At 35.2% G+C, this 15,820-nt stretch overlaps 1 protein-coding gene across 3 annotated transcripts; it reads left to right on the top strand.

Moving 5' to 3' along the window:
- Positions 1–324: 324 nt before the first annotated feature.
- LOC110927248 (inositol transporter 1) lies at positions 325–9,825 on the top strand. 3 transcript variants are annotated; one of them, XM_022170901.2, is made up of 7 exons: positions 391–942; positions 1,731–1,780; positions 3,544–3,614; positions 3,808–4,143; positions 6,069–6,176; positions 7,407–7,592; positions 8,840–9,825. In XM_022170901.2, exons 4-7 carry the CDS (start codon positions 3,823–3,825, stop codon positions 9,482–9,484), a joined length of 1,260 nt encoding a protein of 419 aa, XP_022026593.1. In that variant the 5' UTR covers positions 391–942; positions 1,731–1,780; positions 3,544–3,614; positions 3,808–3,822; the 3' UTR covers positions 9,485–9,825. The 3 variants fall into 3 exon arrangements, with proteins under 3 accessions (XP_022026591.1, XP_022026593.1, XP_035841827.1); XM_022170899.2 differs by lacking the exon at positions 1,731–1,780 and having other exon boundaries at positions 325–942; XM_035985934.1 differs by lacking the exons at positions 1,731–1,780; positions 3,544–3,614 and having other exon boundaries at positions 799–942.
- Positions 9,826–15,820: the final 5,995 nt, after the last annotated feature.

Raw genomic sequence — 15,820 nt, 5'->3', positions numbered from 1 at the left:
TTCTAAATTTTATGACTTAACACATCGCAACATGCGTCTTTGGTTTAGCGATTTTACGTTTCCTTCTAAATTTTGCGAGTTAACACGACGCAACGTGTGTGTGTGCGGGTGAACGTTTTTACATCGTCTATTTTTTCCCATTTCACAGGTTCAACATAACGTGCAGGTCCTAAATCGATTTCGTTATAGCTAAAGAATCTCCACCGCATTGCGACGGGTCGTAATTCTAGTTTAACTTATTAATAATGTCACATTGATTAAGATGTATATTAAACTATTTTTATGGTTTTTCTATATTAATTGTTTATATTTTGGAAAAGTCGATAAAGTAGTTGTTAGGTGAAGGTGACTCACTTGCATGTGACTTTAAACCCCTTCTCTTCACAAACCACTTTATAAATATTAATAACCGATTGATTCCCTGCATCAACACATCCTCATTTCTCACACGTTTCACCAAATTTTCTGGAAATTGTAGTCAAGAAAATTGATTTCTTCACACACCCAATTTCCAAATATACCCAAAATACCCTCATCGACTCATTTCCACTCTTAAAACCTCAATAAAAATCTCATTTTTTTCAAGATTTTACATGATTTGATTCCACAATCACCCACCCTTTTGTTGATACCCAAAAGGGTTTTTAACCTTTTATTGAAACTGAAATAGAATCTGTTTTTTATCGGTTGTTTTTGTTTGCACGCCAAGTGTTTGATAAATTGCGTGAGTGAATTGTTTTGTGTTTTTTTGGAAAAATTAACTGGTGGGTCAAGTGGTCAACGTTATCTGTTTGATTTAGATGACGATTGAATCGTTCCCTGGGAGTTCTGGGTATATAGATGCTGGTGTTGATAAGAAGATTACATATTTTAGTAACACTTATGTGTTGGGTTTGACTGTTGTTGCTGGAATTGGTGGGCTTCTTTTTGGATATGATACTGGTATTTTGTTCAATCTTTTTCATGGATCTTGTTTGTTTAATCTTGTTTGATCATCATGATGTCATATTTGCAAGATCTGATATAGATAAAAAGTTGTTTTGAGCATAATAATAGAGTAAACTGCCATTTTGGTCCCTGAGATTTGGTCACTTTTACTATTTTAGTCAGTGGTGAAGCTTGAAATTTTCGGCGGGGGGCGAAAACGTATATACCCAAAAATTTCTATAGAACCGGGGGGCGAAAACGTATATACCCACAAATTTCTATACGAAAACTACATATATAACACTACTGAGCGAAAAATTCGGGGGGGCGGGCGCCCCTCCCCGCCCCTCTTATCCTTCGCCCCTGATTTTAGTCCAAAACTCAAACCTTTTGCATCTGGGTACCTGTGGTTTTAGTTTTATTGCCATTTTGGTTCAAAAATGAAACCAGGTCATATTTGTCTTATAAAATCCTGCAATTTTGTCATTTTCCCCAGCGGCAAATCAGGTCATATTTGTCTTATAAAATATGGTATTTATTTATAAAAAAAAATGATCATTTTGCCTCTGCGGAAAAGGACAAAATAGCAGGATTTTATAAGACAAATATGACCTGATTTCATTTTTGGACCAAAATGGCAATAAAACTGAAACCACAGGGACCCAGATACCCAGATACAAAAAGTTTGAGTTTTGGATTAAAGTGGCAAAAGTAACCAAACCACAGGGACCAAAACGGAATTTTACTCATAATAATATGTTCATATGCATGATCATAAATTCATAATACATGTTCATATGCAGATTTCTAATTGTGCATATGAGTTTGTCTACATCAGTTAGGTTCTAATTAGGTAAATTGTTTCTGAATTTCTTGTTATTTGATGCTCATGATATCATATATGTAAGATCTTATAAAAAAGTTTTTGTTTTGAGCATGTTATATTTGGCCAAATTGTCTACATAATTTATGTATAATTAAGTAAATTGTTAATAATATAGTTGATTAGTCTTTCTGTATATTGTGTTATTGGTCACTTTTTTTAGAGTAAATTACGATTTTGGCCCCTGTGGTTATATCACTTTTACCATTTTAGCCCAAAAAAGATTTTTTTAACATTTGAGCCCCAACGTCTTTTTTTCTAACCCTTTTGGCCCCTAACGTCTTTTTTTTTCTAACCCTTTTAGCCCCCAACATTTAATGGATGGGGTTAGTGTTACGGGGCCAAAAGGGTTAGAAAAAAAGACGTTGGGGGCTCAGATGTTAAAATATTCTTTTTTGGGCTAAAAGGGTAAAAGTGATATAACCACAGGGGCCAAAATCGTAATTTACTCTTTTTTTTATTTAATTTTTTTATGATTAAATGGAAAATTAAGAGGATGTTATTAGATAATAAATTTTGATCTTATATTTTCTTTCATTTAAACACTTTGTCTGGGCCATTTGTGTTTTGTCAAGCACTTTTCTTTGGGATTTTGTTCTTTTAACTACACAATGATTTTAGTTGATTTTGATGTTTAGATTGTCTTATTGGGGGTAGCACTACTTGCAACTTGTTTGTTACAAAAATAGTGTTAGAGTCTATGTTGTCAAAGACGCAAGGCGCAGGCGAGGCGCATCGGCCTCGCCCGGAGCCTAGGCACAAGGCGCAAAAAAAGCGTGGGCTTTTTTAAGAAAAGCGCACGTAGAGAAACAAAATATAAAAAATATGTTATGCTTTGAAAATAAATAAGATTCCACATATAAAATTAAAAAAAACTATTATATATGTCATTTAAGATCATGTAGCTAATAGTCGGTTTCATTTTTTTAAGTTTTCCTGCTTATCCACTGCGCCTCAGCACCGTTTTTGCGCCTAGGCGCGCGCCTTTTTGCGCCTCAGCAGCGTTTTTTTCAAAAAAACCTATTTTTGCGCCTAGGCTACCACCAGACGCTATAGGTGCGCCTCGCTGCGCCCGGGCACCTAGGCGCGCGCTTTTTGCGCTTTTGACAACATAGGTTAGAGCTTTTTTTTTTCTTTGTAAGGTGGTTTGGACTAGTTAATAAACTTGTTTAGAAATTTTATCTAAAAAAATTTAGTACAAAAATTATTGATAAATTTTTTCCAAAAAAAGAAATTTGTAAAAATTTTGGATGCCTGTAACTAATAAATTTTTAGAGTTAACTTTCATTTTGCTCCCTGTGGTTTGTTCATTTTAACGGTTTTGCTCCAATAGTTTAAAAATAGCCATTTTCCTCCCTGATCTTTCGAGTTTGTCGCCAGTTTGCTCCCTAATCTTTCGAGTTTGTCGCCAGTTTGCTCCCTAATCTTTCGAGTTTGTCGCCAGTTTCCTCCCAGATGGAGTTAGAGGCGGGGAGCAAAATGATGATAAGTTAGAGAAATCAGGGAGGAAAATGGCTATTTTTAAACTATTGGGGCAAAACCGTTAAAATGACCAAATCACAGGGAGCAAAATGGAAGTTAACTCAAATTTTTATCTTGGTAGTGACTGATTCGAATGTTATTTGGCTAATCGGCTCATAGACATATCGACTAAACATTTTAATTCATATAAACATATAGTTCTACTTAAGAATCATGGTCTTCAATATATTAAGCTGAAATATATGTTTCAGGAGTCATATCCGGTGCGCTTTTGTACATCCGAGATGAATTCGAGGCCGTTGATCAAAGTAGTTTCTTACAGGTACATGGGGCCAAAATGGTTAGTTATAGAGACCATGGGGGCAGATATGTTAAAAATTCTTATTTTGGGCTAATATAGTAAAAGTAATATAACCACAGGGGCCAAAAACGTAATTTACTCTTATAATTATAATGCACTTTTAAAGCTCTAACAACCCTTTTTTTTCCGTTATATTTTTATTTTCTATATACAGGAGACAATTGTTAGCATGGCTTTAGTGGGCGCAATGATAGGAGCTGCTGGTGGTGGTTGGATAAACGATGCATACGGGCGTAAACGTGCAACACTTCTTGCCGATGTAGTTTTCGCACTCGGGTCTTTTGTGATGGCTCTAGCACCCGACCCGTATGTACTTATATTTGGTCGGCTCTTGGTTGGGTTAGGTGTCGGTGTAGCGTCAGTTACTGCACCAATGTATATTGCGGAAGCAGCCCCATCTGAAATACGGGGCGGTCTTGTGAGCACCAACGTGCTTATGATCACTGGTGGACAATTTCTTTCGTACCTTGTTAATCTTGCTTTCACTGAGGTTAGATTCTTTTTGCTTTTACATACTCGTTTTCTTCGTTTAGAGTAAAGTACACGGATGGTACCTGTGGTTAATCAACATTTTGGATTTAGTCCACTACTTTTTCAAAAGTACACGCATGGTCCCTGTGGTTTGCACTTTGTAACACATTTAGTCCTCAACTTTTACCAAAAGTACACGCATGGTCCCTGTGGTTTGCACTTTGTAACACATTTAGTCCTCAACTTTTACCAAAAGTACACAGATGGTCCCTGTGGTATGCTATGATCAAGTATAACAGATTATTGACAACGCTTTTGGAGTAATATAATTATATGAAGACAACTAAAATGCTAATGGTTGATAATACTCATTTATTCTACTCGTCGACTAAAGGCATATGCTAATATAGTATTTACGATCCGCGATACATAAACTAGTAAAAAAGTTATAAAAAGTTAGTTATAGTAACTATTAATCTGAAATTTAGTGATATTTTCTAGGGTAAATTACACTTTTCGTCCTTTATGTTTGTAGCGGGTTACAATGGATGACCTTTAACTTTAATAATTACAGTCACAGTCCTTTATTTGCAAAACATGTTCCACCTTAGGTCCTTTGACCCTAACCTGGTTAAAACTTTTAGTTAAGTGAGGTCATGTGCAACCCATGTGAGGGCAAAACAGTCGTGTAATAAAAAATTTATATAAGTTTTTAAATTTTGACATTCTTTTTTTTTGTATTAAATGACCGTTTTACCCTCATATGGGTTGCACATCACCTCACTTAACTGAAAGTTTTAACCAGGTTAGGGTCAAAGGACCTAAGGTGTAACAAGTTTTCCAAATAAAGGACTGTGACTGTAATTATTAAAGTTAAAGGTCATCCATTGCAACCCACTACAAACATAAAGGACGAAAAGTGTAGTTTACCCTATTTTCTATGAACACGTCAGAAATTTAGTGTACAAATATGCACTTTAAATTGTGTTTTGATAAACATGTAAGATTCTGGTTGTGCAGCCTCAACTTTCAAGGAAGCAGCTTCAAGTTTGAGTTAGGGGCCCGGATAATAAGTTTGTTTAAAGAGGCAAAATCACTCTCTAATTTCTCGCCTGATCGTTTTTGCAGTCAAATGTCTCTCTTCGATCCCAAAATAAAAATCAACCTTAATAAAATGAAAGCGTTTTACTCGCTTAGCTTTTAAAATCTAATATTTTTTGATAATTAGTGATATGCAAAGAGGTAATTTAAGACTGTGGGGCTGTTTGTTTACCTCTTAATGGTTCAGACCTCTTACTGGTTTAGCACTTAATGGTTCAGACCGTTTGTTTCACGAGCAGATGTCTAAAATGATTCAGACATTTGCCTCTGAATGGTTAAGATTTTTACAGAGTCTGAATGGTTAAGACCTCTAATCTGAATTGGTCAGACATTTGCCTCTGAACTGTTAAGCATCATACATGCTCTTAATGATTCAGACCTCTTACTGGTTCAGCACTTAATGGTTCAGACCTCTTACTTGTTCAGCACTTAACCATTCAAATGTTGCCAAACAGCCCCTGAAACTTTGCCAAAAAGGTAAAAAAAAATGGATCATTTATTTTGAGATGAAGGGGGGCTTTTTTTTTTTTTTTTTTTTTTTTTACGAATGAGCATTGTATAATAAGATTTTGAAATTTATTTTTAATATTATTTAGAGCACGGAGCACCATGTATTTTCCATAATATTTTCATGTAATATACTTTTATAACGTTAATGATCATATGACTTCGTATCTTATTCCACAAACGACATGATACATTTTATTAGATAATATTTCAGTAATACTTTTTGGTAATGTTTTTGATCATATGACTTCATATCTTCCACAAACAAGATGACGATGCATTTTTATATAAATATATATATTTTTTTATCTTATTTTATAAATGTTTTTTAAACAGGTTCCTGGGACATGGAGATGGATGCTCGGAGTTGCCGCTGTGCCAGCTATTGTTCAGTTTTTATTAATGTTGTTGCTTCCGGAGTCTCCACGCTGGCTTTACATGAAGGTAAATGTTATAAAATTTACGTTGAAACTTAAAAATAGTAGTCGGCTAAGGCTTACAATTTATTTTTTCGATTTTAGCAATCAACCTCATTTTACGTCATTTTACTTGTAAAATGATTTTGTTCCATTGGTTTTGCCATGCTAGCCACATACAAACATTGCTTATGAAAATAATTATAAATTAAATTTATTTACAAGCGTGGGAAGCTGATCTTTTTTTAAGTTTATATAGGGTGCAAACGAGCCGAGCCAAGCCGAGCCCAAGCTCGGCCAGGCTCGAGCTCGAGCTCGATTAACTTATGAGAGCTCGGGCCCGAGCTCGGCTCGATTCGAGCTTTGTTTTCAAAGCTCGAGCTCGGCTCGTTTGTATTTTTATCAAGTTCGAGCTCGGCTCGGGCTCGGCTCGGCTTGTTTATTATCTATTAATTAGTATATTAAATAAAAATATTATAAATAATAGACTTTTTAGGCTTGCGAGCTCGATAAGTAAAGCTCGGGCTCGGGCTCGTTTACTAAATAAGCTTATTTTTAGGTTCGAGGTCGGCTTGTAAACAAGTTTAAATAAGCTCGGCTCGACTCGGCTCGTTTACACTAAGGCTCGACGAGCCTAACGAGCTTCACATGTGAGGCTCGAGCTCGGGCTCGATAAACAAACGAGCTTTGTTTTGAGGCTCAAGCTTGGCTCGGGCTCGATAAGGCTCGGCTCGTTTCGAGCTTTTTCTCGAGCCGATCTCGAGTAGCTCGCGAGCCGCTCGGCTCGTTTGCACCCCTAAATTATATATATATTAAGTACCACCTATGCAGTTATAGCGGTCCAAAATCAAATATTGGTCAAGGGCCGATATTTGAGATATACGTTATCGCGATGGGATATGGGTAATTTTAATATCATGCAGAATTTATTTATACACATATATAAAACATAAAACATATATAATATTAATAGTAATATCGAAAGGAAAAACTCGAAAGTGCCAATATTTAAAACATGATCTAATCATAAATTCCATGAAATCTTCCATCGAGTTCGCATCAACCAAGGCATCCAAAATAACGGTCAATATCGGTCAAATATCCATCAATATTGCCGATAATATCGGAACCGGTATTCCTGACTGATATTTGACACTGATATTTTGGTAATAAAGTGTGAGTCGGTTGTATATTTTCGTATGTACTTATATATTATTTATGTATGTAATAGTGCTTGTTAATCTATTATGTTGTATAGAAGAGCAAATCGGAGGCCATTGTCGTGTTGTCGAAAATTTACGATCCGTTTCGGTTAGAGGAAGAACTTGATCAGCTTTCTTCTGCGTTGGAAGAAGAAAAGCAGAGAAAGAATGCCATCAGTTACTTGGATGTTTTCAGAATCAAGGAAATCAGACTTGCGTTTTTCGCTGGAGCCGGACTTCAGGTATGTCGGCTGGTCGGTCAACGGGTCAAATTTGGGTCGGTTCAAAATGGGCCATCTTTTGGCACGTGTCAAAACAGGCCAGGTTGGGCTTACCTGAAATGTGTTTGGTTTTTTTTTAAAATGCACGGATAGTCCCTGTGGTTTGGTGAAATTTCACCTTTAGTCCCCAACTTTTCAAAATTACACTCTTAGTCCCTGTGGTTTGACAAGTTGTTACTTGGATAGTTCCCAAAGCGGATGGAGGTTAGTTTTTCTGGTTAAGTGGGTGTGAAATGACAAGGACTATCCAAGTAACAACTTGTCAAACCACAGGGACTATCCGAGTAACCTTCATCCGCTTTAGGGACTATCCAAGTAACAACTTGTCAAACCACCGGGACTAAGGGTGTAATTCTGAAAAGTTGGGGACTAAAGGTGAAATTTCACCAAATCACAGGGACTATCCGTGCATTTTACTCTTTAAATAAATAAGAGTAAAGTACACGAATGGTCCCTGTAGTTTACCAAAATTTTGAATTTGGTCCCCAGTTTTTCAAAAGTACACAGATGATCCTTGTGGTTTGCACTTTGTAACACATTTAGTCCCCCCAGCCAATAAATCCATGCGACTTTTGGCAAAGTTTGAGACTAAATGTATAAAGTGTAAACCACCGGGACGATCCGTGTAGTTTTGAAAAGCTAGGGACTAAATCTAAAAAATGTTGATATATAAAAACTACAATAATAAATAATTTACAAGTTTGAAAAGATGATATTTTTAAAAATAAGAGTTGATTACTGTTTTCGTCCCTGTGGTTTGTCAAAAATCAGTATTTCAGTCCATTAATTTAAAAATTGCGATTTCAGTCCTTGTGGTTTCACTTTCGTAACCATTTCAATCCATTATTCTGTTAAGTACAGGGACTGAAATGGTTACGAGGTGGACTGAAATCGTAATTTTTAAACTAATGAACTGAAATAGTGATTTTTGAAAAACCACAGGGACGAAAACAGTAATCAATGTAAGTTATTTTCTAATATGGACTTTGGTTATTTAAATGTCGCTAAAATTGGGAAAATTCATAAAATGGGCACCTTATTCCTGTAATTTGCGCTTTAAGCGACTTTCGAATCATTAACGTTCCATTCGACCTGTTTGACAAACCAGAGAAAATATAACCCAAATCAACCCATTCATAAATAAACGGGTTAATACTATTACATATCGGGTATGATTAATAATTCTTAAACCACTTGTTGATTTGCAGGCGTTCCAACAATTCACCGGTATCAACACCGTAATGTACTACAGTCCAACCATAGTCCAAATGGCCGGTTTCCGTTCAAACCAATTAGCCCTTTTACTATCTCTAATGGTAGCATTAATGAACGCTGCCGGTACCGTCGTCGGAATCCACCTCATCGACCATTCTGGCCGCCGCAAGTTAGCCTTAAGCAGCTTATTCGGCGTAATCCTCTCCTTAATCCTCCTCTCAGTTTCCTTCTTCCTCACATCATCCGGTTTTACCAACGTCGGCTGGATCGCGGTTCTCGGGCTAACCCTTTATATCGCGTTTTTCGCACCCGGTATGGGCCCGGTTCCATGGACCGTGAACTCCGAAATATATCCGGAATCGTATAGGGGAACGTGTAGCGGAATGTCCGCTACCGTCAACTGGATTTCGAACTTGATCGTAGCGCAATGTTTCCTTTCGGTTGCTGACGCTGTCGGGACCGACTGGACGTTTTTGATACTGGCCGGTATCGCTGTCGCGGCGTTTGTGTTCGTGTATGTGTATGTACCGGAGACCAAAGGGTTGACGTTCGATGAAGTCGAGAGGATTTGGAAGGAGAGAGCGTGGGGTCGTAACTATGGATCGGAATCGCTTCTTGAAAAGGGGGTCGAGTCGTGATGTGTGAAATGTGACCGTGGTGGACCGTGGGTTTGCCGGCTGGGGTCGTGTGTAGCCGATTTTAGTGGCTAAGGTTCAACCCAGTTTGTAGTAATAGATTTGGTTGAAAAGATGTACAGGTGTGGTTTATATGTTTTAAAGACGAAAATATAAGATGTATTGTTGGTTTTTGTTTTGTTTTGTTTTGTTTTTGAGGGTTGTATAAAGGCGCAATAAGATTAGTGCCAAATTTAATAAAAGAATAATTGCATAGAACTTGTATTATTAAGTGTGATACACAATACGCTTATGTAATGTATTTTTTCTCTTGCACTTCACATGAATAATTTACATTTATGTAATATATTTTTTTTCTCTTGCACTTCACATGAATAATTTACATTTATGTAATATTTTTTTCTCTTGCACTTCATGGTTATTGAAAAAAATATGGTTTAACACACGAAGCGTACGTAATATCAAATTCACACGTTATGTTAAAAAAATGAAAATCGCATGTTTATAAAAAAACAAACTTCGCATGTTAGTAAAAAAAAAAAAAACAAAATTCGTATGATGTTAGAAAATACCAAAATCGCATGTCATAAACCAATTTTCGCATGTTGAAACTGAATCTCGTACGCTTCGTACATTAAGCCATATTGTACAATAACCAGAGGCGGACCTACCCACGATGGTGGGTGGGCGGCCGCACCACTTGAAAAAAAAGTTTTTAGTGCTATTTTTCGTCGAAAATTCTAACCGCACCCCTTGGATTTTTTCAACCGCACCCCTTGAAAATTTTCAACCACCTTCATTAGAAAAAAAAAGTATTATGAATTTATAAAAAAAGTAAACACTGATTATTATGAATACATAAGTATATAACACAATTTGTATAATTATTTTTTAACCACATTCACTTTACTTAACCCAATCTACAATCTAATTTTATTAACCCTGTTACCCAAGCCCAAACCCAACTCAACCCAAAGATTTATATTTTTTTATTGATTATTTTTTGTTGTTTTATGTGGTGATTAAGAGAAAATATAGATGTATAAGGGTTCGCTTTTTTATGTTTTTTGAAGTTGTTCTAGACTTGTATTGAATGATTTTGTTGTTTTATTTTAAACTTTGTTTGTTTAAATGATTACTAATCAACATTTAAAACTAGGACTTGATTATTTGAAAATTAAAATTGAAAATTATGGACTATGGTATTGGTTGAACATGATTGTTTATTTTGATTAAGTGTTTACTGTTGTTTAATGAACTTACAGAGCAAATTTATATGTGATAAGAACCATGCGTATAGAAGTTATGGCATGATTTCTCAAGAGGAAAAGTGTTGGACCACTTTTTTTTGTCGGATTCTTCTAGTTAAAGACCAAGTTATGTCTTAGATAAATTTTTTTGTTGTTTTATTTAATGATTAGGAGAAATAGAAGTAGGTAGCATTTGAACTTTGATGGTTTTTTGTTGTTAATTTACCTACTTATGAATGTTTTTTATATTTACTGATTTACTTGAAACTTTGTTTGTTAATGTGATAGGAAGTTAGAAAATAGAATTTGATTGTTTGAAAATTGAAATTGTCCCAACCCGACCCGATCTGATCCGGCCCGCAAAACTTTGTTTATGTCTACTGGTTTTACATGACCCGACCCGATCCGACCCGCTATGAACCGTAGCTAGGGGCCTAAAGTCTTTAAATTTTTTTCCGTACCTTTAGGAAACAATTCTTGGTTCCGTCACTAAAAATAACCGGCCTCTTTTGGGTAAAACCAATTTTCATGCTTATTTTGTTGAAAGCAATACTTGGATCTTCTGTAGTGCACGATTCCAAAAACACTCAAAAAGGCGTTTAGTCACTTGATACCAGCAAAACACCACAAACTTTTTTTCATATAATGCATCCATCCAAAAAAACAATTCTACCTTTTTTCACATCTTTTCTACATTATTAAATTATTTATTGTAATAAAGTATTTAGCTTTTTATAAGTATAAATAAAGATAACTAGTAGTATTAACTTGCGCGTTGCGGTACACGGTGAAAATTTAGTCGGTATTGCAAACTATGACAATCGATAAAGAAAACACAAAAAGTATAGTCGTACATTTAACTTAAATGATATCTACACATGTTCACCGCGAAAACCTTCTTTGATTTAATATAACTAAAATGATATCTACACATGTTCACCACATAAACTTTCTTTGATTTAATATAAAGTATGTATATCATTTAACTAAAAATAAAAAAAAAATATTAAGAATGCAATAATGTTTTCTTTTTGTGGTTTCAAATATTTTCTTTAAGTATAACATAAAGGTTGATTTGTGCAATTTTGTCTAAAAGATATACCAAATGCTTTATCCCTTCTTAAAAAAAATAAATAAATGTTTTCTTTTTCTTCCTTGGAGTTGTGTATACAAAACCTGAGATTGTTTAAAAAAATATATAATTTAGACGTTTTAGTCATAGCCGGTAGTGAATGGAGCCTTATGATGGCTCTTAAATAAAGAACTTTTGGTCTTGTCATTGGCCGCTGTGAAACCGAATAACTCGTCATACTCTACAACATGCCAAATTGATATGAAAATACCAACCAAAGTTCAATACTCATACATGTTCGTGGTGGTCGTGGTTTTTATGAAAATCAAGAACATGATTATGAAACAAGATCCAATTGTGGTCGTGAGCAGTGCAATGGCAATTTTTTCAGCATCTCACACCCGCCTAAAAAATGCTAACTAAAGCTAGCAGCCGCACACCTCTCACAAACTTGCGGTTGCCAATGTTGTCTGGAATGCTCCATCCACTAACCTCAGTCGCAATCCTATCTACATATCATTGGGTCAAGAGACTTGAGCAACCCACCAGTCGGATGACCCGCATGGTATCTCTGGGCGCTCCACAACCTGTCTAATAGCAAGCCCAATCATCACAACCCATTGACAACGCACTTGACAAGTTGACATCTTTTTTTTAACAGCGAGACTTATATAGAGAGAGAGAGTTAATTACATAGTTAGTCCATGTGGTTTGCACAAAATAACATACTTAGGTACTAATAGTTTAAAATCACCTTCTAGAGTATTAACTTTTCATTTTGTGACGCTTGGAGGTATTAACGTTAATTGTTTGTTAAACTATTACTAACTAAGTATGTTATTTTGTGCAAACCACAAGGACTAACTATGTTAATACCCAAGAAGTTAATACCTCCAAATGTTACAAAATGAAAAGTTAATACCCTAGAAGGTGATTTTAAACTATTAGTAACTAAGTGTATATATATATATATATATATATATATATAGAGAGAGAGAGAGAGAGAGAGAGAGAAAGTATAATGTACTTCACGCCTTAACGTACATTAACGTACTTCACGAAATATATAACATGCGTAATTATTTTTTGACCAAAATAACGTGCGTGATTTTGGATCCCATGCGTGATTATGTGGTCCCATGCGTGATTATATGTTCCATGCGTGATTATACCCCTGATCCAACGGTTACCATTGTCTCCTACGTGAAGTATGATAAGCCGTGAAGTATGTTAACCTTTCTCTCTCTCTCTCTCTCTATATATATATATATATATATATATAGGGGAAGGTTCATTTGAGAAGAAATTTAATGTGAGAAGAAAAAGAACAAAGGGCATATTAGTAAAATACTATTTCATTTATAACTCATATCATTAATTTTTCTCTTTTTAATTAATTAGTCAGCTAATCATTAATTATCCTACATATAATCTACAAAACCTACACATATCAAAATTTTCCTACATATACCCTACATATTATAGAATTTTATCCTACACAGTCGAAATTTATGCTACACATCTCGAAATATATCCTACATAACTCGTAATTTATCCTACACAACTTGTAATTTATTCTACACTTTAAATTAAATTGTTTTTTTAATATAGAAAAAATATATATTTTGAAAAGGAGTTACAAATTTAATTTAGTTAGTTATTAAATGTGAAGAATACAAATTAATGATTTATGTAAGTTTACCAATATACCCTCAAGGGCGGAACTTATGTATATTGAGCCGTAGCACGGGCTACGGCTCAACCTTTTATCGGTATTGTAAAATAAAATTTTTTTTCCCGGTTTTTATACCAAGGACACCCCTGAACAACTACGAGTACACCCCTAAAAAAAGTTTGTAAGCTCAAATCATTTGAAAATAATAAACCCAAATCCCAATTGCCCAATATGTTAGCCCAAATCAATTGAAGGTGTAAATAATAAGCTCAATTGCCCAATATGTTAGCCCAAAATAATAAAAGATTGTAAATAATTACCCAATTGCCCTGAAGTTTTAATGCATGGCACGGCACAACTACGAGGATACCAATCAATTGAAAAGCCTGTGGCTCGGGGCTCGCTTGAAAAAAGTTCGAAAAAAGCTCGATTCGAAGTCAGCTCGGTTTTAAACGAGCTGGCTCGGCTCGGTTTGTAAACGAGCCGAGCCCGAGCCAAGGTAGGTTCGATTCGTGGCTCGCTCGATAGTTGGCTCGTTAGCTCGCTCGTTCAAATTAAACCTCAAATTATATATGTTTGTGTATTTTAATATATTTAAGAAATGTTTAATTAGTAACTTGGGTTTGTTAAGTTATAGTCTTAATTAGTAATATTGATTTAAAATATATATATATATATATATATATATATATATTAGGGTAAGTAACATAAAATCTTTTCTTATTCGTTTATATATAGTTTGCACAAAATTACTATTCTATTAGCCTAAATAATGTTCTATTAATTGTTTTTTGGTTTTATGTATATCATTATGTGTAAAAAAATACAAAAATATATTTTTTTAAACAAATGAGCCGGCTCAACGAGCCACGAGCTGGCTCGAGCTTTTGACGAACCGAGCCTGAGCACAACTTTCCAACTCGTTATTAAAAATGAGCTGGCTCGGCTCGATTCGATTTTTAAATGAGCCGAGCCTGAGCCCACCCTGGTTCGGTTCGGCTCGGCTCGTTTACAGCCCTAGGTATTTGTTTTATTTTATTTATTTATTGTCGTTTTCTTAATATTGTACGATTGCACGGTAAAATTTTTTTTTTGGGATACCCTTGAGTTAATGTTCTAGTTCCGCCACTGTATACCCTTATATTAAAATTAAATGCAAATATTAAATGAAGTAAAATGAAGCATTCTTATTGGTTGAAACTTCTTCTTTTTTCTTCTTATAAAAAAGTTTTTTCTCATTTATATATATATATATACATATATATATATATAGAGTAGGAGTTCTGCGGAAAGTGTGTTTTTCCTAGAAAGTCTAGGAAGCGATCTGGGCCATCCGATTGGTGTTTTTAATGGCTTAGATCTAATGGATGGCATTTTCGTAATATTTGAGTTATATAATTAGAGACTTTTAATATAGTGAGGGTATTTTGGTAATTGGAAGTGTTTTAAATTAGTCAAGAAACTGCCATATTAATAACCAATCCCTAAAATCATGGGATTTCCCTCTTTCTCTCTCTCTCTCTCTCCCTTAACGCAACCAAAGAAGAACCAACCATTTTTCCTGCAAATATTCTTCTCCGATTAGTCATATATCGGTTGTTTTTCATACTTGTTTCAATTTTTTTTTTCTATCATTGAATCGGGTTCTTATTTTTAGTTAATGGACCTCAATGTTTGACATGTTAGATGGGCTCTAGGTTTATGTGTTTTACCATTTTAATGTTGATTGATGACAGTGTGTTGAAGACGAAGACACTGGGTTGTGTTGAAGACGAAGACAATGACAGTGTGTCCAGCAATCTGCTTGCTGTTAAAACACAATGTCAAGAAATATGCTTGCTGTTAAAACACAGTGTCAAGAATCCTCCAGCAATCTGCTTGCTGTTAAAACACAGTGTCAAGAATCCTCCAGCAATCTGCTTGCTGTTAAAACACAGTGTCAAGAAACCTCCAGCAATCTGCTTGCTGTTAAAACACAGCGTAAAGAAATCTGCTTGCTGTTAAAACACAGTGTCAAGGAAATCTGCTTGCTGTTAAAACACAATGTCAAGAAATCTGCTTGCTGTTAAAACACAGTGTCAAGAATCCTCCAGCAATCTGCTTGCTGTTAAAACACAGTGTCAAGAATCCTCCAGCAATCTGCTTGCTGTTAAAACACAGCGTCAAGAAATCTGCTTGCTGTTAAAACACATTGTCAAGGAAATCTACTTGCTGTTAAAACACAATGTCAAGAAATCTGCTTGCTGTTAAAACACAGTGTCAATAATCCTCCAGCAATCTGCTTGCTGTTAAAACACAGCGTCAAGAAATCTGCTTGCAGTTAAAACACAGCGTCAAGAAAT

The sequence above is a fragment of the Helianthus annuus genome, chromosome 2 (genome assembly GCF_002127325.2).
Source record: "Helianthus annuus cultivar XRQ/B chromosome 2, HanXRQr2.0-SUNRISE, whole genome shotgun sequence".
Taxonomy (NCBI): domain Eukaryota; kingdom Viridiplantae; phylum Streptophyta; class Magnoliopsida; order Asterales; family Asteraceae; genus Helianthus; species Helianthus annuus.
Note: the sequence above shows the minus strand (reverse complement) of the source record. Positions and strands in the feature narration are given on the sequence as shown.

Coding starts and splice junctions, on each gene's coding strand:
- LOC110927248 (XM_022170899.2), top strand. CDS start 801: ATGACGATTGAATCGTTCCCTGGGAGTTCTGGGTATATAGATGCTGGT. Junction 6,177..7,406: donor CACGCTGGCTTTACATGAAG/GTAAATGTTATA, acceptor TATGTTGTATAG/AAGAGCAAATCGGAGGCCAT. Junction 7,593..8,839: donor TCGCTGGAGCCGGACTTCAG/GTATGTCGGCTG, acceptor GTTGATTTGCAG/GCGTTCCAACAATTCACCGG.